We start from the raw sequence: 26,118 nt of genomic DNA on the forward strand, positions 1-26,118 counted from the left end.
ACTGAGTATTAAAGAGCTCTGTTCCACTATTTAAAGATAAAACAGGAAGGTGTCTAGGAACTAAAGACTTAATGGTTTATTTAGTGTTGTGACAGATGAGAGAGTTGCATTTTATGTTAACTCTAGGAAAAATGAAGTGTATTTCCAAATATAGATTGAGTCTGGGGAAAAATAAATTAAAAGCAAGATGCTACACAGCAGTTGTTGCCCCTTCTGGAGAGATGGGAAGACTCAGAATCAGAAGACTCCATGTGCTGCTGAAGAAGCAGATCCCCTTTGTAGCCTCCCCTGGCTTTGTTCTTAAAAGGCTGTCATTAGATATCTGCAGGTGATGCAGATCTCATCAAGTACCTCCTCCTCAGTCAGAGGTAAAGAGTAATGTCTGTCTGTGTTGCTCACAGGCGGCTGATTGCTATCCTTGTTATTACTTGATTGCTTGCAGTAAACAGCCATTCGATGTTTTCCAAACTCTCCAAAACTTTGGCTTTTTCCAGAGAAAACTCATTTCTGCAGTTGAACTATCCGTAACTGTCAACAGCTCGACAAGTAAAATAAGCTTCAATAGAAAGATGTGTGTGTAGGAAAGGCACCAGGTCTGGCCTTGAGACTGAAAAGGGAATGTTTCTCAATGTTCTGGGGGCTTAGAGTGTATTACCTTTGGGTCGAAACATTTTTGGGGCAGTAAAACCAGTTGAACTTCAATTTATGATTGAAATAGTGCAGAACACTTATTTTCTAGCCCTCTGCAAATGAGTTCCTTGCGAGTTCCTACAGGCAATGTGGTTCCTGTGAGCAGGAATGTTACTGTAGTGGGTTTCAAGAGCTTTGAGCTACTTTCACAAAATTCCCTTTTAAGAGAATAGTCTAGGAGGAAAATTTTGAGAAAGTACAAACAAACATCACTAGGAAACAAAACAGCTGTGAAGTATGGTATGCATAGGAAGAAGTTACAAGAATCTCAAGTATAGAAAGAGACATCCATGCTGACAGTGTGAAGATAAGGCTTTTGGGGTCTGAAATGTGCTGCAAGGAGGAGGACTGGCAGATGCAGTGCCACCCTGATGGCAGGAAACGGAGGCACAGCTCAGTCCATTGTTTTCAACAGTGAAATGCATGCATTAATGGAAACAGCAAAAAAGTAATTTCAGCATGGTGTACTGAGGGCTCACAAATTGATTTCCCTCATTGCTTTCTCCACTGATCCACTCGGGATCTTGACCTGCTTGTTCCGGGGTGAGATGCTAGGAATGAGAATCGAGGAGTTTGCCCTGGCAGAGTGCCTTTCCTGGGGCACCCAAAATGCTCCTGCTGCTGCGAGCAGACACCAGGGAGCCGGGGACAGTCACTGCCCTGCAGGTAGCGATCCATGGCAGAAGGTGTAGCATGGGTCCTCTTCTGTAGCTGCTGCTGTCGCCTTTGTGCGGCTGGAGGATGACAATACCTATTTTGCCTTCAGCAGTGAAGGATGTAAAAGGGAGCTAGAGTAATGTGCAGCCTCATCTGTTGTTACCTTGTCTTTCACAGCCTGCTCTGAGTCCCATTGCACTGAGCAAAGAGGAGTTTGCAACATGCTTAAAAGGTTAGTTTGAAAGACTAATTTTTCCCCTTTCTTCACACCAACAAAAGCATTCACTCTTCTCTCCACAAATTAAAAAAGAAAATCACATGTACCTGCTATAAATGATAGATATATGCTTTATAGAATGTAGCTATACACACCATCTGCAGTGCAATTGCCTGCATGATGTATTTAGAAAAAAACCATGGTTTTGGCAGTATGTAATGATACATGAACAGCTTGCCAGATTTTGTGCTAAGGTCCTGTAGCACAGCTGGAAAACTCTGAGAGCAGACTTGGAAATCTGGAGTAAGTGCTCTGTAATGAGCCTTTCTATTTTACAATCCCAAATCACACACAGAAAACAATTTTTCTTATGTTATTTCCACTATAATACAAACTGCAAAATTGTAGGAGTGTATAGAAAGAGAAGGGGGAGGGTTGCAGTCCTCACAGCTGTTGGGTGTCCTGTTTTATTGTCAGCTCCTGACAGTGGGGTTTATATGTGAATGCCTGGACAACCTCATGCCATGTTCGACAGGTGGAAGCACCCTTCCCCAAATTCCTCGATGGCTCTTGGGAGGCTTGTCAGTCAGGGAAGGGGGAGGGAGAAGCTGGCTGCTCTTCTTTCGGCTGCAATAGCCAGCTGCCCCTTTCTAATTTTAGAAGGGGTGTGCAAGAGTAGTATGGAGTGGAAAACTTTCCAAACTTCTCTCTTAAAGCTGCAATAACCGAGTTAGTGTAAAATGAGATTGTGGTTCTCTAGACTTAGCTTGCAATCCGCTTCCACGCACCACGTTCAGCGCTTGCTGCAATATCTGCGTTGCTTTGCAGTTTAATGACCAGTTCATCAGCCTGGATTGGAACTTGATTTTTGCTTTTCTCTCAGGCACGGTTGTTTGCAGGTAAACAGTTTCTTTCCTTTAACAGTAGCAAATTTCACAAGAGAACCTGTAAGAATTCAGTTTCTCTTTTCTTTTTGTGTGAAGTCTGCCTTTGAGAGCTTTATGCCCCTTGGTAGGGCATCTTTAAAAAAGTCATCCACAGTTTTGTGATTAAGTTCCATTGACAGATACAGAAAATAACTAGGAGCCATGTAGAAGCAAAATCAGAGTAGAAAAACATTGCATTTTATTTTACTGAAAATGGTAACAACTTTCTTGTTTGAGAAAATCCTAATATGATGCCTTGTTTCTCTGAAGATGAAAAGGAGGAGCATGAAACTAGATTAACTGCTTCCAAGTAGAAAAGAACCTATGTTTAAAAACATAATTAAAGAGGCAATGCATTACAAAAGTGCTGAACAATTTAAATAGACTGCCAAACCAGCAATGTTAAGCAGTAAATTTAAGCAAACACTAGGTGATGATGGGAATGTAATAATTTAAATTGTCCTAGTCTGCAATCAGGGCTCTTGTATGCTGTAGTAATAATGCTTTCACTGACTGAAATTGTCATTATTATTATTACTACTAACAACCTCTGCATTCGGGAGGAGCAGGTTTACCCTTTCAGGAGCCTGGAGGGAATAAGGTACTACTTACCACTTTTTCCCATTGGAGTCGTGGATGTCTATTGGTGTTTGTATTTTTTTCCCTTGTCCAGCAAAACAAAATTGTTTTCAAAGGTTTAACTGCTGACATCTCAAGATCACCTTTTGTTTTGAGTGAGGTATGCTTACTTTGGAAAATATACTCTGTAATTAGTTTGTGTATGCAAAGGAGCCAAATTAAGGTTAAACAGGTATCCTGTAATTGTGATGTGATTAAATTCTGAGCTGCTTAAGCTTGGAATAATTTGTATGGAAAATGTCCACTGTTTGCAAGAAGAGGGGCAATGTAAAAAATAATTTAATCTTTTTTCTTTTTTTTCTTAAGGAAAAAAACCCTGCTCCAGTAATTTTAATGATCCTTTAGGGGTTGGGGTAGATAACTCCCGGCCCCCCCCCCCCCCATGCTCCCCCAAGAAATTTGGCAGCTGCAGTCACACAATCATACTAATGAGTGAAAAGCAGGGCCTGGTAAAGCTGTAGATGAGCCCTGAAGGAGATGTTTAGGAGACATTCTTCCCAAGTACCTTTAGGAAGAATTCCTTTTTTTCCTATTCTAATGACTTTCCTTCTTCAGTGCAAATAATCTTGTTGGGGTTGGATAACATCTTAGACCTATTTGTGAAATGTGGGTGGTTTTAATGCATCTTTGAGGCAAAATCTGTGTAATAGAAGACAGTACAGTAACGAGCTCTTCCGGGTTTATAAAACTATTAAAGGTGAAATGAAACCTGTGGTACTTAGTCACCCCTGTGAAGTTTTGCAAAAGTTTTGTTTGTTTAAACTTGAATGTGGAAACTGGGAGATGGCAATCAGAGCTGCTTTCATTTTGTAAAAATAAATAACGTTTTAAAAGATGACTTAGCCGTGAATACAAATGACTAAAAAGCTGCGCCCCAGTTGGGACTGGCGCTGCTTCAGGCCTGGGTGCGGGGCGGCCGCCTGGCGCTGATCGCTGTTACCAAGCCGGTTCCTGCAGCAGCGCCGAGGGAGCCAGCTGCGAGGCGGCTCCTATTTTAACAGCGTTTCCCTAGGGGCTGCACGAGGGAGGCCAAAAAGCACGGGGAGGAAAACAGGGGCAAACTACATTTCTGGGGGGCCTGAAGAAGGGCGAGACCTGCTTCCCTCGCCCATTCCCCCGGGGCACAGGCCGGCACCTCCCGGCCTGCGTGGCGGGGGCAGGCCCCGGGGCGGCCTGCCGGCTGTGGCCTCCAGCCAACGTAGGCGAGCTCCGGCGAGCCGCGGCCGTCCTGCCGCCCCGGGGCTGCGGGCGGCCCCGCGGCCTCCCCCCGTCCCCTCCCTGCGGCAGCTGCCGGCGGAGCCGCGCCGCGCCCAACATGGCGGCGCGCCGGCGGGGGAGCGGCGGGGCGCCGCCATGTTGGGAAGGTCTCCGGCGGGCCGGTTCTCGCGAGACCTCGCCGGTCGCTCCCGCCGTGCCCCGCGCCGCCGCTCTCGCCGCCGCCGCCGCCGCTCCGTGTCAGTCGTTGGGCGGTAATGGCGGCGGGCTAGCGCCGCCGAGGTGACCGCGAGCTCGCGGCCGCGCAGCTGAGCTCGGGGCGCCGCCGCGTCCCGCCGCCCTCCTCTCGGACTCCGCGGGATGCGCCGGGACCTGTCCCCGGGGCGGCGGGCGTCGGTCACCGCCGTCACCAGGTGAGGAGGCGCCGGGAGCGGCCCGTGCCGCCGCCCAGGCCGCGCCGGCAGCGGCCGCCGTCCCGCTAGGGGCCGGGGCGAGGTGGGGCCGGGGCGGGGCCCCAGCGCGGCGGGGGCCGGGCTCGGCGCTGGCGGGGCTCGGCGGGCCGCGGCCGGGGCGGCGGCGCTGCCGGCTGTCACCTGTCCCGGCCTCCGCGCTGCTCCGGGGGCTCCGGCCGCCCGCGCTTTGCCCCAGCCGCCCGCTAAGTCTCTTTTTTCCCTTTCCTCCCAGTTGCAGTTTGTTTTCTGCTGCGCGTTTTGTCGGGGGGAGCGGGCAGGGAGAGGGAAGGGGCCCGTGTTTCGCTGTTGCCGTTCGCCGTCCGTGGGAAAGCCACCGAAACGGGGTTTTTCCTTTACGCCCTTCTGCTGTGCGCGCCGCCGGCTGCGCCGGTGACAGCGCTGCGGGGTTTTAAATGTCCGCCCGGCTGGTAGGTGCGCTCCGGGCTCGCTGTCCTGGGACTCGGGCGTGCCTGGCGGGGCGGGGGAGAGGCCCGGCTGGAGGGACTTCTTACATCCCTCTGTAACGGCTGTCCCAAGCGTTTTCTGCCTCTTCGTTTATGCCGTTTGTTTTGGCTGTAGTATTAGTGTTAAGATTTTTATAGTTGCACGACTGTGGCTTTCTTCTGTGGGCAAAGTATCTCCTGAAATAACACCTATTCTTCATGCAGTTTTTCTGGAATAGTTTATCTCCTTCTGTCTTTGGAAATAAGCTGTATCTCGGCAACCAGGCATATGCTGGCAGACTGTGTATGTGTAGGTAGAGGTTTATGAGTCAAACAACTTTCTTGTATAGGTGCTCTCTCCAGTGTCTTGTAGTTGAAAATCTGTAACTTGACCAGTCAGTCCTGTATTTTGGCCCTCTTAAATTACTTCACTGCGCTACAGGGTACACGTACTTGAAAATTGGCTCAAAAGTCTATTGTGACCGAAAGCGTAGTATGTGTGGAACAAACATGAGTGGGCGTGTAGATTGTAGGACCCCGTACTCATTCGTTGCGTTGCACGTGAACTCAACGACATGATCTGTCACCTGCCTGGCTGCATGGGCAGGCGAGGTTGTGCGAGCTGCTGGCTGCTTCATATAGTTCTGGTTGCTACAACAGTTTCGTTAGGTAATGCTTTAGATTATTAAATCCAGCTGAGGGTGGGGCCACAGCAACACTGTAAACTGTTGAAAGCTTCAGTTTCTTTGAGTGACGCTGCCTAAAGCAAAGGTATGCTGCATCCGCTAAATAGAACGAAGCAATTTATGTAGCAGTGACATGTATTTGTACAAGGGGCCAGGGTACTGGAGAAATTACATTGCCGACGGCTTAAATCTTCTGGTAGACTCCCTAGGCCAGGTGTGGCTGTACCTGAAAAACCATGATTTTACAACTAGAAATCACTTTGCTTACACAGGTTGGTTTTGCTAAGTTGGTGCCTAGCTCAATTTTGCCACTATAACTACATCTACCTTGGGAAAAGTTTAGAAATAAAACACTCCCAACGTGGACAGTGCCTTTCATGTGTAGAAATAGCTGGATTGGCTATTTGTGGCACCTTAGTAAAAGAGTCCCTTGTGAACTAAATAAATTAAATGAATTAGAACCTAACTTTGCTATTGTAGCTCGTTCTACTCTAAAGGTTTCTGTTGACTTGGGTATAATGATCTTTTGCATCTTTTCGTACCCGCCTACCAGACATAACTGCTGGTTTCTGCTAAGAAAGTTATGTCCTGTCAGATACACCTATGTAAAACCATCAATATGACCAATCTCATTGACTTTAGTAGGGTCAGATGAGGCTGTAGTCTTAAGCACATGCCTAACTTTAAAGGTATGAATAGTATCAGTTGAAATCAGGAGTGTTAGTTTGCATAGCACTAGATCTGTTTTATATTACTGTATCCATGGCAGTTGCACAACGTAAGGTGAGCAACCATAATGGTTTGCTGCTGCTTTTCTTCACCTGCTTTGACTGCAGTTCTGGTGTTGACCCTGCAGCAACCTGATTCGGTTTGATAAATGGGTAGAAAACTAACCCAACAACAACAAAATAAAAAGTGAATAATGTTCTGCTGGGTTAGTGAGTTGAACTGGCTTATTGTGTAGTCAGATGAGCATTGTAGCTGCCACAGCAGAGTGGCAGGATTGATGAGGAGGGTAGGGAGGAGTGTATTTCCTTCATCGTTGTTGAACAAATTTAGCGGTTTGACTATACTCTATAAATTCGCATTAGGAGTGTGACTTTTTTTTTTTTTTAATCAGTCAGCAAAGCTATTTAAATTTTGTTACTGGTGCACTTACTCTAATATAATTTATGCTGTTTAAACCAGTATAAGCTGTGTTAATATGAGGACAGGTATAGTGGTATAATTATAACAGAAGAGTTTTGGAAGTTGTGCACAGAGAAAACCTTCCCGATATGTATGGTTAATATTTTAAGCATGTGCTGGATTAGAATGTCTAAGCATAAAATTTATCTGTAGATGTAAGTGCTTGGAAGATATATGTGTATCATTGTTCTAATGATATGTATCTAATAGACTGTAATGGACTGCTCAATTGAGAATAAAGGTGGTGTATGCATGAGTCTGGAACCTTTGTCAATATATTGCAGAAAGAATAGAGAAAATAAGTTAACTAATTAATTACACTAGGTTAACTGCAACTTCCCGCTAACCGAAGTTCTGGCTGCACTTTAACTTCATAAGAATGCTCTCACTGAGGCCAGTGATTTTGCACAGAGTGTGCTCAAGAGTAAAAATTAAAAAAGGTTAAATTTTTCTCTAATCCAGTTATATTAACATGATGTGTTACATTTGTTAACAGCAAAATAAATCAGCTGGAAGTGGCACACAGAAACAGAAAAGTCTGGATTTAGGGTTTAGGCACATAAAACATTTAATGGGATGGAATAGTAACCTACTAAAATATGAGAAAAGAATTTATTGTTGTATGTAGTTAATGCAAGAAAAAGTCCTCTCTGCAGAATCTGAGTATCAGTCTTTGGAACATCAGGTCAGAGGCAGCATCCTGGTTAACACCGTTCAGCTTGTTGTGTTTTTTTTTTTTTCTTTTTGACCTCTCATGTTTTGTTATTTAGAGATTTTTCAGACCTTGTGTTCATTCCTGAGTGCAATTTGAGAGCAGAGACATGAAATTTGAGAAGGTGACATTTGGAACAATTTCCCTTAAATTTTTGTTGACTTTATTCTGTTTTAAAAGAAAAGGAACAGTCTGCAGTTGACATAGCTGTAATGAAGTTGCTGCTCCGCTCATATGTCTGTGGTATTGTTGAACAGTTGCAGGCTGTATCTTACACTCAAAATTTGCAGATCTCATTCTTGTACTTGGCTGAGAAGGTTGCCTGTGAGTTCGATGGAGACTCTCCATCCAAATGAAGTGTTCCTTGTGAAACAAGAAAAGGAGGGTGCTGGTCTTTCAAAGACAGGACTCGTGGAAGAATTTAAGCTTGTTCTGCTGAATGGATTGATTGTGGGCTGCAAGAATTGAAATCTTCTGATATACAATCTCTTGTAACTGGAGGTAGAATGAATGAATGTTTATGTTTGTTATGAAGGCCAAGGAAAAAAATAAATGCAGGAATATTTTTTTCTGTTCTTGGAACTGGGATATGCTGGTTATTTTCTTTTCTATCATAAATCTAAAGATCTAAGTCAAAGAAAGTACAGAACTTCAGGATAGATAGGCAAACCCTTGTATTCATCTCCTTAACAAATGGATACATTCTCTGTGCCTATGTACTCTGATTTCTTCATGAGCAATGAATCAGGTTACACTAGCTATCACAACATTCATTTTAGTAGATTTCTTCAAAGTATCTTGCAGCATGTGATGCAGCAGAGTAAGACATTCAATGCACTTTACTTTCAATAAAGCTACTAATCCATTTCTTACAGCCAGTCATTGCTTTTGCAGCATTTGCGATGAAGCAGGAACACTGTTGCAAGCTGTCATATCTTCTCAGAGCAGAAGTGCATTGTAAATATCCATCCTGTGTAAATATCGTCCTCTTGGAGAGAAGCAGATTCAGTAATGCTTCATTTACAGAAAAATCTTCAGTATAGCTTGAATGCAAATTTAGTAGTTGGCTGATGTCGGTGATTTAGAGCTCATGGAACATGTTCCAATTTTTTTCAAATGTATTTTCTGACATATGATGAAGGTATGACTGTTGATATAACTTCATTGTTACAGTTAGAGGTAGTGATGTGTGCTTTGAAATTCTTTACTGCTTTTATATCTGCAAATGCATGTGGTATTTTTCTTGCTTGCTTTCTTTTTTTTTTTTTTAACTACCTTAGTATTCTTAAAAACATTTTTGTTTTTCTAGCTTTGACAGATCAAATTTTACTTTTGAAGAGGTTTTTTTGGTTGATGTTATTTTCCAAAACCATGAATGTAATGTGAGATGTTTTGGTGTATTTGCAGCGCATGCCTCAAGACAAAATACTGAATGTTATCTAAAATCTTACTCATTCAGAATGGCTAACGTTCGCAAGCTCACTGGGCATTCTTGGTGTTTGTTACTTCCACTTTTTTCTTGCATTAGCTTTACGTAATTGTGTCCACTGTGATTGCATACACCCCTACTCAAGGAGTGCAGTGCAATCTGGACCAGTGCAATATTTCCGACTCAGATAGTACTAGCAGCTGGTCAGACTAAATACCAACCAAAATGACCTATAAAGGCACTCTAGTGAGTTTGAATGGGTAGACTGTACAGCGCAGCACGACAAAAACCGTGAGAACAAATATCCCTGACTTTCTAGCAGAAATCATTTTGGAGAAGTGATGCAGAGATTACAAACCCAGAGATCATATGGCAGAAAAGTGCTAAGTAGTAGTTTGTGAAGCATTGGAGTTGTGCTTGCATTTTGGATATTAACTTCCTTTCAAAACCTTTGCCTCTGAAACATTGTCACCCTGACAGTTATTGTCATTTGAGGGCTTATTGTATAACTGAGCCTTGAAAGAAGGTGAGGAAGGAACCTGCTGATTCTGCAGAGTAGGCTGTAGTTTGTAGAGATGTGGGTTTTTTGCAAATGTGTCATGTATGTGTTTGTTACACTGGAATTTTTCCTCATTCTTCAGGATGGTCAGTAAATTGCCTGCATCTAATTGCTTTAACAGAGAAAAAGTTTTCTCAAAATATATCGAGCAAAACATTGTTAGTCTTTTTATCAAGTTAATATTAAAAAAAAAATTCTTAGAATACTCTATTATGGATGTTTTGAGCTCTCATTTAGATGGGATGAAGCAATTTGGTAAAAGTTTACGTCCCAGACAAGTGAGTAGGAAAAGGTATTCCTATTCCAAACTCGAGCATATCATCAAAAACTGTATTCTCTGGTATTTCAGGAGACATGGAAAGTGTTCCTGGCATCTTTAAATAGAAATTCCATAACTTTCAGCAGGCTTGCTCGGAAAAATAGTTTGCCTGACTGGGTCTGATCATGTCTGTCCACCTGTGTATGTCTGTTATTGCCAGTAAGGCAAAGCTGTAGCTGCACACACAGGAGTTCAGGGAGGGATTTTAGGATTCAGATGTTAGTTTTCAATTATTCAAAAATGAAAACTGAAAATATTTTTGTATACAGAAAAAATAATCCCTAAAACTTTTTATTTGTCTTTGTTTCCCTTCTGGAACAAGCTGGCTGTTTGCGCCGCGCACTGAGACGCACTAGAGCAGAGGGGAGAGCCTCCCGTTGTGCCCTTGCGCTCCAGTGACAGCTCCAGGTGCAAGGAGAGGGTGAAGGCCAGCGGTTGGTGTTTTTCCCCCAGTCCCGCTCTCTCTCCTTGAGGTAAAGGCAAGAGCAGCTTCAAGCACTGGCCCTTGGGGAGAGACTGAAAGCTGTGTGTGCAACACAGCTGGTACAAAAGGGAGGGAATGATCCTGCTCTTCCCTGACGCTTCCATTCCTTCTCCTTCTGCTTGCATGGAGACTGCAGTTCAGTGCAGAACACAGCTAAAACCACTAAAACAAAAAGAACAAAAAAAGCTACTTTCACCCCTTACCAAATTCCCAGTCCACTTTACCACAGATTCCCGTTGGCTTTCTGGTTGAATAAGACAAGACAGGGGAATAAAGAAAGGACAAGACGGCTTCTTTTAGTGGCAATGCTGCTTTACTGTAACTTAAACTGCGTGAAGCACTGGCCTCGCATACTGCATCCCCAGTCAGTAACAAACAGTGCCACTTTGGGTTTAAATGTCTAAGAACATCTCTTAGAAATAAATATTAATCATATTTGTTTGTTTCAGTGCTCTAAGCAAAGCTTCATCTTTTGCGCGTTGTTTGTTTTTCTTTGGTATCCCTTGTGTTTTTGTAAGAAATGAAATCTTGAGGAATACTGTTCCCTTTATGTACTGTTTTTTTTCACCTAACCACTAAATGTTAATGAAAATAACTGTGGGCAGTCTCTTGCTTGTATTCTCTGCCGCCTCTGAATCCTCTTCATGAAGCGCTGATGGTCTGATTTATACCCGTTCTGCTGTACCTTCTCTTGTGTGCTGTTTTTGTATTGGACAACCAGGTAAAGAATGAGACAGGCGCTTGTTGTGGGATTGAAACGTGAGACCAGAGCTGTATTTACATCTTAACCATTCATCCAAGGCTAGACATGCTAGTGTTTAGTGAGCCGGTGTAGGATGTCTGTGTCTGCCAGTGAATGATCAAATAAACAGGAGATGTGGTGTGCTGAATTAACAGTGTTCCACCTTTTTCTCAAACTTTTAAGATCCTTGTAGCCTCATCCAATCTGCAGGATAGCGTTTTGCTGTCGCTGCTTTCTTCTCAGATGTAAACATCTGAGGGCTACTGGAAGTTCTTTGTTTCCTCCGTCAAGCTGCTTTTTGCCCCCCTGCTTCCCTCATTGGCTTATATGTTATCAAGCAAAATGCGTATCCATGAGAGTGGGCAGCAGTCCCTTACATCAGAGTAGTTACTTTAAATAGCTTGAATGTTTACATATATACCCGTGTAGATTTTGTGTAACCTTATTCTTTATGGCTCATGTTCCATGTAGGGAAGAAGAATGGGTAGGTGGCAAGTGGTGATTATCCACCACCACCATATGGTCAGGAAAAGGTGAAATATCATTGGGGGGGGGGGGGGGGGGGGAAAGGCTGCTGCTAGAGAATTTTCTCACCAAGAGTATATTCAGTTGAGTCTTTTTGCTCCTTTATTGAGATTGATGTTAGTTGTGTGCTTTGCCTTTAGGCCACACTACCTAATTGTTATTACTATCATGAGCCAAGAAGACTATTGTTCTCCTCCAGAATGCTATTTTAAGCTTGGTCTCTCAAATGTTTTTCTGAAGGACTGTAGCAAGTAAAACTCAACTTCCAAAGTTTGCTTCAGTAGTGAGGCCCTTTTGTGGTGTCTTGAAATATTCTCATTTTTGAGAAATGGAAGCCTAAGTGATAGTCTTAAACTGATTTAGTTTGGTGAAAGTTTTAGTTATGCATGGCTTCTGATTTTTAAGAACTAAAGTTCCCCTTCTCTAATAGTAGTATTGCAGCTGGCATTCTAAAGAATTTTTATCGTCGTGAATTTATAACTAAGTGTTAATGCCTGTAATTTTTTTTTTCAAAATGTGGAGAGATTTAGCACACATGTCAAAGTTAGGACTCTACTTGAATTTTCTCATATATTTCTGTTTAGTTTGTCTCTGTTTCCAGGATTGTATTTGATTTGCATTTGAGGAGAAAACTTTTTGTTACATTTGGATGCCTTCCTTAAAGTATTGATCATCAAGGAAAGGGGGCACTTTCCTCCTTATATAGTCAGGACTGGCAGGTTTCATCATGCATTTAGATTCCATTTGGTGTATCTGGTGATGATGATTTGTCTCTTGCAATAATTCATCTTTATACGAAAACTCTTGAGTTTTATATCCATGAGGCTGGAGATTAGGCTTCTGTTGTTTAAAAGGCACATGCAAAACAGATGTATAAAATTTAGCATGTGCTTGCTTATGCACAAATATACTGCAAATGAGCTGATTTTGTAAGTTAAATTCTGTTCTTTAAATTACATGTATTAGAGATGGATTATTTAGTTGAGCAAAAAAATCTTGTTGAAGCAACCATTTCAGAATGTAATTTTTGCAATGTGTTTTTTCTTGTTGTTCATGGAACTTTGAGACAGCTTTTGTATTGACATAAAATGTGTTTTCAGAAATAATTTAAGCTATCTTTGCAAAACTTTCTGGTGTAGTATTTTTCTCTCGTCAATATTCATTTCAATATATTTTATTGTTTAATTGGCCCACTCTCCTGCATGCAAATACTAATAGAAGTAGCAACTGTACCTTGATTTTTTTTCCCCCCCCTACTCCCTAGCCATACTCTGACAGTGTTAAAACATCTGTTCTATCTAGTTCAACTTCTTGTGGAGATAAGGTATTGAATTATACAAGTACTTTTTTTTTTGTAAGGTTCTGCTTACTCTTGTAAGCTGTAGCAATAGAAAGATGTTATTTTATTCATCCCTAGGACTTCAGAGGTTGGTGGGAATCAACATCACTGTTAGGCAAATCTTGAAAAGCTGCTAAATTTCCCCCCTCTCTTCCAAAGCGAGAAAACAAAACCTAACCCCCAAAGCTTTATAATTATGTAGATTACATTGCAAATGAAAACTAATGCAATGCTTGCCTCCTGAAACTGTAGACAGCTCCAAAGGCCCCAGTTCTTACAAGTATTTTTTTCAAACAGCAGCAACCTGAATAAACAAAACTGCTCAGTGGATCTCAGCAGGCTGCACCGAAACCAGCCGGAATCCTATTGTACACCTGCGGCTGGCACTGGAGGTGTTCGTTAGGAGGAATACAGCAGGATGCTTTGTGATCGCTTCCTAGCTCTTACAGAATAGGGGAGAGGTTGGGTTCCTTCTTATGGAAGGGGATAATATACTTCTGAATTGAGGCATTGAGAGACTGTTGTTGACCATTGGTGATCATCAGCATTTAAAGATCATTAGTCATGAGTCATTAGCAAACGTAAGGTGTTCTCAAAAGTGTGTATTGCTTCAGTCTGTCTTGTATTCTGTTTAGTTCAGTTCACTTTACCTCTCAGTCAGGATGAAAGATATAATAAGTAATTTTTCAATCTAGTACTTTTCATAAGGAATTTAGGAATACCTAGAGTTTATTACAGTACTACATTCATTGTGGAATCATAAACTATATAGGTTTGAACAATTCTGGTCCCTGAGTTGTCTTACGTATATCGGTAATTCTAAGGATAAGAATAAATTCCAAATAATTAAAGAGGGATAATAGGACCTTTTTTAGGAAAGAGCTGCTTGTCCAGAAGATCTCCTAGGCTAAATTTACTATTGAGTGGGTTCCGTTATGCTGCTGTTTGGTCCGGAACCTGGATAATGGTTTGACATTTTCAGCTGCTCTCAAAATTGGTTCTTTATGGAAAGAGTTGTCCATTTTTATTCATACTTGCTTTCTACTTTTCTAGCACAACAGTTCTTTGTTGCAGTGATGGAGAAGAGTAATTAGATGATTTGCATGGTAGGACAGTACAAGGTAGCACTTCAGAGCATGAATGATGTGAGACCAAAAGCTGCAGTTCTGCATGAATGAGCTCTGCGACACCCATCCTGGAAGCAGATTTCTGTAACTTCAACTAGCTTGCTGCCCATAACTCCAGATACTTAAAACAAAAACAAACAAAATAAAAACAGATTTTTTTTTCTAGAATTTCTGCACTGTTGCAGACTTTAATGTATGTGCCTGTGTATGTTTCTGTACCTACATATATAGGCTCACACATTTTTTTTCAGTCTTCAGAGCATTTATTTGGATATGTCTGTTTTTGTATGATTCTTTTAAGAAAGGCAGAACTAAAGGTCTTGTGAAGACCTGTTTTAATTAATAGTCTCTCTTGGAGTATCAGGTTAATTCTGTGGGATAACTTACTGCTGTAAATATGAGCTATGTGTCTGAAAGTGAGGATCAAGCTTCACTGTTGATCGTTGTGAGTGTCCTTAAAACAATGTATGATGGAATCCTCCTCACAAAATATATGGGCAATGACTTATTGCCTCAATAAGTAGTACAGAGTGTTAGTTTCATGGGACTTTGAGTCACCTTTTATGGAAGGCATGAGCTTTATATTTGAATACCCTTTTACATGGCAGACTATATAGGGAAGTGAGAGGGAGAGATTTTTCAGAAATTCTGGGCTGCTTAAAACAAGAAAAATGGTATCTGGGACTGCGTGAGAGAAAAGAGAAAAAACACTCTTATGACTCTTCTAGAAGCCCGGAACTTCCCGTATAAATATTAGTCATTCTGTGGTCATTTAATTTTTACTTTCCGTAATATATGAATAAATAAGCATGTGCCACCAGATACAAGACCCTTGGCTGGCAGGGTTACAGCAGTACTGACTAATCAAAGTTCTTGTTGACTGTGTGAACTCCTCTTAAATTTCTTAAGCCACATGCTTAAGATAATTTTCTTCTTATACTGCATTTCTTTAAAGTACGTTACCATTATTTACTCTGACCAACCATCTTTTATAACAAAAATAGTGAGAATTAACCATTTACATAAATTACCTGCTTTTTTCTTTAAGAAGTTATCTTTCTTGATTGAGTAGCTTTTTTCCTCCTTTATCAAAAACTCCTTTGGTGATAGTGGCTGCCTGGTTTGTTACTCAGAGCAGTTCACTGGGAGTCTTACCTTTGATGTTGACAGGAGAACAACTGCAGCTTGCGTCTTTTTCCTGGTTTTAGTGTCCTGCTGTGCAGTACTCTTTTGCTTTATCCTTTAACAGAGATGGGTGGCAACTGCGATGTCAGTTTTTCATCTATTGCTGGTGGGATCAGGTGTTTTCTTCAAGCCTCTACAGGTTCCAGTTATGTGGCACTGCTGGTTTCCCCTTCGCGTACAGTATTTCGGTATAATTATCTTCTCTTCAGACTCGCCAGAATACCTACTGCTGTGGTTTAACTTGCATGACCTCTGGGTTTACTTTTATCAAATTCACTCTTTTTTGTAACAAAAAAGGAGAACAAAAGCAAAATCCTATGTCTGAACACCTGCAAGCTGTAAACACTTGTGGTCTGGTGCTGATTTTCTTCATGATGGGAGTTTGAAATCATCACGTGAAAGTGAAAATTCTTCACAGTGATCAAGGTTATGCTATCTTTAGCATGAGAGAGATCTCTTACTTTGTACTCCTTTGATTCCTATGCAATTATTTTTTGTTTATGTGTAGAAAACTGACATGATGTGGAGCAACAAGTCAAATGAGGTGCCTTTACAAAATCCAAGGCATACCCAAAACAAGGATTCTACCAGAGGTAATGATGTGGTCTGTTTTATTGCTTTGCATTAAAAGATTTTTTTTTTATTGTGAGTTTTTTGAAACTTTTTTGGAATTTTAACAAGTAAAGTTTTCTGCAAAGTTTTCTGTAAAGTTTTGGAAGCAAAGACCATATGATATTTGGCTCCGTTTCTGCAGGGATAGCAGTTTCATACTCTGATCTGCAGAGTATTTGCTGATCTGCATTAGAAATTACCAGTCTATGATATGATTGCCAAGATGGCAGAGTGACAGGGTTGGGTTGTTTTGGTTTTTGTGGGGTTTTTTTTTGGTTTTTTTTTTTGTTTTTTTTTTGTTTTTTTTTTTTTTTGGACTGGCTTAGAGGAGGAACAGTACGGGAACAGAAACTGGAACCGTACCCTCTTGAAAGAAGTGCCTGAGAGGCAGTTACTTCTGACTCTAGCTCAGTTCCGAAGTGGTCAGGAGCTAAAGATCCTTGAATAGTAACAATGCGTGGCCATTATGATGATTGACAGCATTTTTTGTCTCCCTGAGATGGAGGAAGCCTGTTAGCTTTTCACAGCCATGATTACCCTCTAATTTAGGAAAGAAAAGAAATAAAAGTGTAGTACGTCCTTGAGAGGAAGAAAGCTCTAGTCTGTAGAGCAGTGGAGTCACATGCTAACAGTCTGTGGTTCAAGATCAGGCATATGATCTCCACGATGACAAAATTTGACACCAGAAGCCATTTTAGAAGTAGATAATAGATGCATATTTTACCTCTAAAAGCACATTGTTCCTGGTTGTCTCCCCTGATACCTTCATTTTCCTTTCAAATTTCTTTTGAAATTATGTAACTTCTGAAACTGAGGTGTTTTGTACACATTTTGTTCAAGCACCATCTCTCAAAGACACAGCAAAGTTGTTTCTGTGTTATTTCCTTCTCTCTCCTCTTTCTTTGCCTTGTTGCAGCTTACATGAAATACAAATTAGCACTTTCTTACTGCAAGGAAAATATTTTTTTAGAACATTCTAATGCTATTACTCTCCATGGCTCTGATCCACATTAATGTTTTGGATATTGTGTTTGTAAACTTTTTTTTTTTTTAAGAATGAGGGCAGCCCTGAGTAAGTAAATATTTTTAAAGGAAAATACTACTGCGTACTAGTGAACTAGATTGTGCATAGAGCTCATGCTATCTGTTTAGATTAAAAGGCTGAAGTTGATTAGTGCTTCCTGCTTGCCTTTTGCAAACATTGCTTCTATTTTGTTTGTATGTGTACAGTTCAAAAACGTTAGTATTCGAAGTTCGCATACTCAAAGCTTAGCATCTGAGTAGCATCTTCCACTGACCACGTGTTCATGCTCAGTTTACTGAAGAAGAAAATAAAAAATAACAGTAGTCAAAACTATAGCATAATGGAAAAATATAAGATATTTGTTCTGGGTAGATAACCAGCTTTACATTATCTTCTAAAGATCTTGTAAAATATGGGGCAGATTTGGCTTCAAGTGTAATAATGCGCTTAACCTAACTTAATGAGCTCATTAAATTTGATAGTAAATATTTTATTGCTCTGTTAAAATGAATCTTGACTGATAGGAGCCTCTCTCAGAGGAGAGATACAAGCTGGAATTGAGTCATTAAAAGAATTTGATTAGTGAGCCATTGAAAATTGTTTTGAAGCTGTTTTTTCCTTCATTTTCTGTGTACTAATGAGAAACTTATTCCTGTGTTTCTATTCTAAGATCTAACTGCAGCATGGGCTACTTTTTCTCAGACTAAGGCTGCTGTAAGTACATTTTTTCTTTTTTCTTTTTTTTTCCCCTTTACCCACACCCCCTTCAGTTAATGTCTATAGTGGTTTTAACCAAGGTATTATTTTGCTCAGTGGTTTGATTTTAGGTAAGTGGAAAATAGGCAAATTGTTGGAATACCTGGATGTTGGATATTCAGGTATTTGTATTCTTCTACACACAGTAGAATAATTTTTTGCCACTGTAAGCTTAGTCTGGAGTATAGTAATACCTGCAAAATCTTGATGATAATATTACCTTAACTTCTATTTAAGAAAGTGCTGAGTTCTCATTTTTCTGAAAAAATAAATCTCCCTTGCTTATGTAAAACAGTCAGAGACTGTGGCTATACCAGTGCATTTCATAATCTTGCATGTTACTTTGAGCAATGGCTTTGCTGTCTTTCTGTGGGAACTTAACTTAGTTGTTTAAGATACCCTACTGTGTTCTAAATATTGGCTTCAGTGAAGCCAAACTGCTTGGTTTTCTAGGGAATTTGACTTTTTTCTGTAGCTTTGTCCCTCTTGCTTGAATAGCTGAATGTCAGTGTGGGGTTTTTACGTGGGGAAGCCGGTATCATGCTCCATTTTGAGAGTAGTATTATAGAATGTATTCCAAGTGGAGTTAATATTTCATTGAGACCAAGCATTAAGACTCTGAATGGCATGTTACTATTCATTTCTTCACAACAGCCTACTTATGGAAACACAGCTATGCAGTAAAACCTAATATAGGTAATCTTTTTTAACTAATCTTTTTAATCTGATGTAGTTTCTGGTCATAAGACTGTTTTGCAACAACAGCATTCAGAAGTTGCGTTTGCCTGTAGTTTCTTTCTTTATGAAAATGAGGAAAATCTTACCATATGAAAAAAACCTTTAGCGTAGAAATTGCAAACAAAATATTTTAATTTTTATTACCTTCGATTTCTAGCTACGTCATATAGAGAACAAATTGGAAATAGTTCCCACCAGCACAGCTGTATTCGATTCCGTCATGGATGCCAAGAAGCCCTGTGCTAGCACTAGCAGGAAAATAAGCCGTAAGGGTATGTATTATTTAAGGTACAGAATGTAAGGCAGGCTAAAGCTGCTGCTTTCTGGGAAGCCCTGTCCCCCTCCCCCCAGGTTGTCTCGTCTAAATGATCTTTATTCATGAAGATCAAATGTCCAGGAGAAACTCATTTTTTCTTCCTTTAGCTTGGGGAAAAAACATGTACTGACATAGTCTTCTGGCTAGAGGCAGTGACAGGCCTTGCCTGATGCTGTAACTGACCACTGCTTAAACTACTCTGATATCTTGTTTTTGTGGCATTTGGGGTAACAGCTGTATGTGCCTGTGTTACACTGGAGTAACCGTTTGTATTTCCTGATATTTGTCAACTGTTACACCCTGAGAGAATGCTAAGTCTAATGTGTTCATAATTACATTTTAGAAGAACATTTACTTATAAGAAATTTTAACGATAACTTTTAGAGGACTCCAGTAGCTTGGCATTGGACAAAAACAGATTGACCTTTAGTGGTAATGCAGTCAACTTGCTTAGGTTTAATTACTTTTGATTAAGGTTTAAGTGTTATTGTCTCTTTAAGAATATTACCATTGTTTCAAGCATTTACCACCTTGCTCCTAGTATCTTGAATCAGCTTTTTGAAAAAGAGAGGTAATACTTTCTGTGCCATTTTTGAGCATTGGTTGAACCCAAGAACGGCTGCTTTCTTGATTATTCAGCCCCAAGAGCCTTCTCTTCCTAGAGAGGTAAGTCTATAGTAGATTCTTTGGTTTCTGCTTCAGCTTCCCGGTCCTTCAGCCAAAATAAATCAAGCAAGGAGAAGTCCTCACGCAGCCCTCTTCGAGCGACCACTCTTGAAAGCAATGTGAAGAAAAGCAACCGTGTGGAATTTCGTGAGCCGTTGGCTTCCTACAGGTTAGTGCTGGGAGAACTGACTATTAAAGAAAAATATGCTGAGACCAGAATTAAGTTAATACCAAAGTTTTTGACAACTCCTCAATAGGTAATTTGCTCCCGCCCCTCACCTACCCACATAGACAGCATATGCTGCTGGACAAAAGTGTCTTCCTTTTTTAAAATGTTATAAATTTATTTTTTGCTCAGTGAATATGAGTTTGAAGTCAAGCGTGTGTAAAGGGGCCGCATCATCAAGTTGACATGGCTGTGGCCTTGGTGGACTGGTGGGTTTCTTGGGTATTTAGCTTCAGTAGCAACAACTGAAAAAAATACTTTTTTCAGCTTTATTAGATCTGTTCTTCAGCATGAGTTCTGAAACATATTACCATAAGGCAGTGTAGAGCAAGAATATCTACTACTAAAGATGCATTCAGTTTTCATTATGCATGTTTGTATGTGAGAAGCCCAAAAACTAGGTCATCAAAGGAATAAGAACAGCTGGATCAAGGAGAAAAAGTGGCAGAGAATCGTGCAGGCCATAGAAGATGGTGGGGGTGAGGAATGAAGGAAAATACAGAGAGACTTTTTTTCTTAGCCTGCGTTAAGTACTGTAGGGAATACAAGATGCCTCAAAAGCTTTTTTTTTAAAAAAAAAAAAAACAAAAAACCTATTGCTATTGCAGAATTAAACTGATTGTAACTTGTTGTGATATCAGAGCGTAGGGGACTTTTACCATAACTTCTTCACTCTTTGTGTTTTATCAGCAGTATATGTTTTTCACACAGGCTTTATCCCTGATGAATAGCTTGGTTGGGTTGGTAATGGTTTTTGGATGGTTTCTAGCATACGCTTAGCATTTTGTTAGAAATGTACTCCCAGTAAAGTCAAATTGCTGGTGACTGATTAGAGTGCAGTTGAGACAGTGGCTTTTTTTAATTCCACTACATATCTATAAAAAATTCTGTTATCCTAGCACCTCTGTCGAAGTAAAAATGAAATGCATGCGTACTTAAAGTTTGGATCTCATTTCTACTTCTTGTGTCAGCTGTAAGGTCCTTCTCCTTCCTTGCTGCATGTGAGGTTGATTTGGCTCAGTCATGTAAACTTGGGGCTGTTTTGTTAATTGAACAGCTCTGTTGTGTACTCTATTTGGAATAATTTAAATACATCAGTTATTTGTTTTAAAGACATTTAGTGACCTTAACAGACTTCAGGAAAAGAAGGAAATGGGAGCAGATGGACTGTTGCCATTGTATTGAAGAGAACAATTTTATTACAGTACGAAGACTCTTTGAGATTGGGGTGATTAAGTTGGGGATTAACATCAGCGATGCTACATTAATGTGTTACTCCTCCTGTAACAATAGCTTGTAGTAGATACTTAACGAAAGTGTGCATAAGAAAACAAAAACAAACAACCACTCAACTTTTCTAGTTGATTGTCATATAGTGTAGTAATCATTATCAAATGTGTGCTACTAAGGAAAAAGAGGTAGACGATTTCAGTTACAGTATTATGACGTGACTTAAGTGAGTTCTGTAAGCATACTTGCTGAAGAATTAAACCAAATAGCTTAGATGCAGAAATCTCACATCTCCAGTCCCCCATTAGTAAAAATATTAAATACATTTTTGTCCTGACAGCCTATTTAGCATGAGTCCACTGTAGCTGCATCTTTACACACGTTGTCTAAAGAAAATAAGAAGTTTGCTGCTTTCTTTAGTAAGACAAAATTCTCAGATTTTATTTCATTTTATTTTAACCTTCCCGAGTTCGTTCTTTTCTCTTAGAGCAGCAGAAGTTGAGTGCCCTTGGTTCTCTGCCTTATGTCATCATTCCCGAATGGAAATTACAGCAATCCTTGTTGCCCTCTCTCTTTTTCTCTCTTTTATACCAATGCATTCGGGTGGTTATCTATCCAGATTTCTCCCTGCTTTCCAGCGAAGCAGCTGTAGGCTTTCTTAACTACTCAGTTTATCTGTCTTGCCAATATGTAATGTTCTCAGTTAAGGGTTACAAATTATGTTTCTACATATATATATGTGTGTGTGTGTGTGTGTGTGTGTGTGTGTGTGTGTGTGTGTATATATGTGTATATATATATATATATATATATAAAAAATATATTGAATGAGAGGATTTGTCCTAGCAAAAATGTATTTTCCTTACTTGATATTGTAAATTTCCATATGCCATTAATATTTATTCCTCTAAAACAATGGGGTAGGGAAGATGGTTGTGGAAAAATGCTTGGTAGCACTTAGCTTGCTGAACTTCTGAGCACTTAGTAAGCCTTAAATTCATTGCAATACTTGTCAGTGGTTGTAGTGCTCAAATATAAGATAGGGTGTTTTGGTGCAGTTTTCCTCTTTGTCTGCTAATGAGTATGGTCTTGAGTAGCTATGCATGTGTAAAGGTGAGGTGGGGGCACCGCCTGGACTCCCAGCAGGGACGGATACACAAACACAAGGCTTACGATGGTCGATATGGAGCATTTATTACCTCTGCGTCTGAACAGGGGTTCCATGGCGTTTTCCCGGTCGAGGCAATAATGGAGTGGGGGATCCCTGGCACTGCTGAGCGTCGGTCCAGGGTGAGGAACACCGGGGGGGGCACTAGATGAAGTTTTTATGTACCATACACACGCGCAGGAAGCATGTTGAGCTCATTGTTATTCTCGATTCAAAGCCCAGGTGCAGCGCCACCCTGGCACAGGCTCAACTACGTGACTCTGGGTCAACATGCCCTGTTGATGCTCCTTTTCCCACGGAACGGTCTGGCTAGCTTCCATCATCTGTCTCCTCGACATTCTTCCACACTTTCCCATACAGCATGTGTGCGTTGCTTTGTTTTAGAGAATATATATTTATGATGCTTTTTATTTAAGTTTATACACTTGTTTTTATTTAAAGCTTTTTTAAATTAAAGGATGATGTTACTGCTTGCTGGTTTTATTCATGCTGTAATTTCAGCTCTTCAACTTTGTAATCCTGTTTGGATAGAGAGTGCAGAAAATACTTTGAAATTTTGAATAGGAAACTTTTTCAGTTTTGTCAGATATGCACTGTTAAAGGGATTGCATTCAAACTTGGAAAGAAGTTACCTTTACAGTGGAGAGTGAGCATAGGAAGGTGTTCTTTTAAATAATTGCCGGGTTGGAAGGTCCTACTGTTTTGTTTCTGATGATGACTTTTTTCCTTCCCTCCTTTGTTTACATCAGGGATACGTATGGTTCTCCATCTTATCAAAGTTCTAGTCAACTAGAGGCCAAGCGACTTTTGTCTAGTTTGGACTTCAGTGAAGCAGAAGGGAAGACTGAAATAGCAAGCCGTAGGATATATGACAGAGATGAACGGGACCTACACAGCAGAGATTTTGAAAGCCCAGGCTCTTCTGCTGCAGATGAGACTGTTGTTAGGTATTTGAATGACCGACCGGCAATTGATGCCTTGCAGAATAATGAGGTATTTCTTAAAGTTGCGACACCTCCAAGATTGGAAGAAGAAAAAAATAGTGGTTCCAGAGATGAGAATAGCACCAAAACTCCCATGAGTAATGCATCTCAGGACGCTGAATTGAAAGGGTTCCAGCTGGCAGAGTCTTCCCTTTCTGCCACCAGTACTTCTAGTGCTCATAGGCTGGAAATTTTGAAACGGCGGCAGCATGATGTGAAGTTAGAGAAGCTGAAGGAGCGGATTCGAAAGCAGTGGGAGCATTCTGAAGAGCTCGGTGGCCGAGGGCAGCATTTGGGATATGCTGATGAGCAACCTGTGGTCATCACAAATACAGAGAGTGCAGTGACTCCCAAGGTCAGAAAAGTGGCAGCTGCACCTGCTGCTCCAGCATACAAAGGTATGGAGGTGCGGAATTTGACTGTTAGTTACACGTGGAGGAGGAACAGAGTTCAATTTGTTGAGCAATATGTCAAAACGTGGAAGTGACTCATAGCGGAGTTTGGCCAATACAGGAGTGGATAGGATCATGTTCTCACAGAAATGAGCAAGAAAGAAAAGAAATTCTTGCCAATTTTCAAAAGTATGGATTCTTTTAAAATTCTTCCCTTCTTTTCTCGCAATTTGCTATAAAAAGGAATATCACTATGTTGCTATTTGTGTTTACTTGGATATGTTTTTTTATGGTCCTAGAAGTTAGTAATATTGTGTGTATTGGAAAAGTCTTTTGCATTTTTTAGTAGTTCTTCCCTTCATCCAGTCTGTTGTTTTTCAACTATTGATAGGCTGGTGTATTGCTTTCTTCTGTTTTATTTTTACAAATTGAAGTATTTCCTTTTTTGCTTGACAATTCCCTTCCACCCCAAAAAAGCTTTATTTACATTTTGTGGAGTTGTTTTAAACTCTTAAGTTGTTTACTTTCAGGTTTCAATCCTGCTGAAACGAAGATTCGCACTCCAGATGGAAAGGTCTGGCATGAAGAAGAATTTCACATTAGCCAGGAGCTGTATAGAGATATAGCACTTCAGTTAACAGGTGAGATACAAGCTGAATTTATTCAGGCATGCAGACTTTTCTCTAAGAGGCAGATAAATTTATTTGGTACAAATCCACAAAGTCATGGAAATAAAAAAATGAAGAAATGAGCATTAAATATTTTGTACCCCTGTCTACAAGAGAAGTAACTGGCTGAACACTAAAAAGAAAAAAAAATCTTCTTCCCTGTTCTCTCAAAAAATATTTTTAACAGGAAAGAAATACTGAAAGGAATCAAATGATGGCTTTTCTTTGAAACAGGAATTAAAAAAAAAAATTTCAGTAAAACAGGTTTTTTTGTTCAGTATTGTGCTTTATTTACTTGAAAACTATTTCCTGTTTAAAAGAATGAAACGAAATCACTTTTGATTTTGGTGACCCTGTATTCCTCATGGAAACAATTTTGATACTCTTTTTTGCCATCTTTAACACCATTAAAGTGATAAGTGTGCCACATACTGCATGTTGAAGCCTGAATTCTACTTTCTTCAGTGTGGTGTTAAAAAATTGTCAGTCCCGAAACTAGTGCGGGAATTGTTAGTATAGCAGTGCTTTAATTGGAAACGCATAGGTAGCTAAAGGGGAGCTGTGGAACGTCTCTGGGAATTGTTTATTGGGGTATTCCTCCAGCTATGGGGCAGGAGATGATATACGCCATCGGGTTGACTTAATGTCTCCCAACTTGTAGAACTATCATGTATTATATCAGAATAATCCAAATCCTGGAGGCTCTTGGAGGAATTCTTGCTGTCCGAAAGGTTTGCACACACGGACTTGTTCAGGGATCTTCCCTGCATTCCAGAAAACAAAGTTCAGCTGTATCAGGCTTTCTTTCAGAGGGGTTGGTGTCCTCTAAGAAAGTGAGGTTTCTGTTTTACAGAGGTAATTAGGATAACTGCTGTGGTGCTATTATTCTGTGACTTTTACTGGGGAGGGGAAGAACAGGTAGACCAGAAAGAGATGTTTGAAACGTGTTAAAAGAGTTGAATTTTATTTCCTCTACAATTCTTTTGCCTTCAGTATTGTAAGGCTTGGAGGGGGGATGGGACTGTGTAATTTTGCAGTGGTATATTAGAGCAAAACATTACCTCTCAGGTTTATTCTACATAAAGGTGTAGGCAGAAATGTTGAATGCTAAAAGCTAGAAAACTGTTATCAAATAAATTGTTATTTTAATAGCTTATTCTTCCTCTTTCCTTGATGGCCTTTTGAAATACATTAAGTATTGTTGTTGCAAAACAGGAACACAGGACAAAAGATTTTTTTAGGTGATGAGCTGATTTAATGACACGGTATTTTGATGCTTAAAACTGTAAGCAAAGACGATAAAATTTGCTTTATCTTTGTTTTGCAGTTAAGCTGCTAGAAGAACAGAACTGTAACATGTGCTTTAGGTTTTTAGATTTACTGCTCCAAGACCCCATCTTTATTCATTTTTCACTCTGGAAGACTGTACTATCATTGACAGCTCTTTTCTCTAGCTAATCTAGGATTGGATACCCAAGTGTGCTATTTAATTAGCTGGACTGGTTACGGTGAAGTGCTGTAAGGTTGAATTGCTTTTGACTGACCAAGTTGGGGGAAGGAGGGAGAGATCAGAGGAATAAAAAGGAAGGGAGTAGAAAATAAAATCCACTGAGGAGCTCCAGCTTTGCAGCTTAAGAGGTTGTTTATTATGTAGCAAAAATAATTTTTCTCATATGGTCAAAACATACTTAAGACCAGAGGAAAATGTGGTGTGATGGTATATCTGTAGGTGTGATGGTATATCTGTAGGTGTGATGGTATATCTGTAGGTGTGATGGTATATCTGTAGGTTTCTTTGTATGTTG

At 40.3% G+C, this 26,118-nt stretch overlaps 1 protein-coding gene across 4 annotated transcripts in view; it reads left to right on the plus strand.

The window, feature by feature from the left end:
- Positions 1-4,499: 4,499 nt before the first annotated feature.
- The window catches only part of CEP350 (centrosomal protein 350), a 79,008-nt gene continuing 57,389 nt past the window's right edge, over positions 4,500-26,118 (plus strand). For 3 of the 4 annotated variants that reach the window (XM_064515640.1, XM_064515642.1, XM_064515641.1), the window contains exons 1-7: positions 4,500-4,757; positions 16,043-16,127; positions 17,841-17,884; positions 18,822-18,936; positions 19,683-19,815; positions 23,020-23,651; positions 24,176-24,286. In XM_064515640.1, the coding sequence (XP_064371710.1) occupies positions 16,052-16,127; positions 17,841-17,884; positions 18,822-18,936; positions 19,683-19,815; positions 23,020-23,651; positions 24,176-24,286 (1,111 nt within the window). In that variant the 5' untranslated portion in view covers positions 4,500-4,757; positions 16,043-16,051. The remainder of the gene's footprint in view (positions 4,758-16,042; positions 16,128-17,840; positions 17,885-18,821; positions 18,937-19,682; positions 19,816-23,019; positions 23,652-24,175; positions 24,287-26,118) is intronic. The other variant, XM_064515643.1, reaches the window with a different exon arrangement.

This window comes from Dromaius novaehollandiae, chromosome 8 (assembly GCF_036370855.1).
Source record: "Dromaius novaehollandiae isolate bDroNov1 chromosome 8, bDroNov1.hap1, whole genome shotgun sequence".
NCBI classification, from domain to species: domain Eukaryota; kingdom Metazoa; phylum Chordata; class Aves; order Casuariiformes; family Dromaiidae; genus Dromaius; species Dromaius novaehollandiae.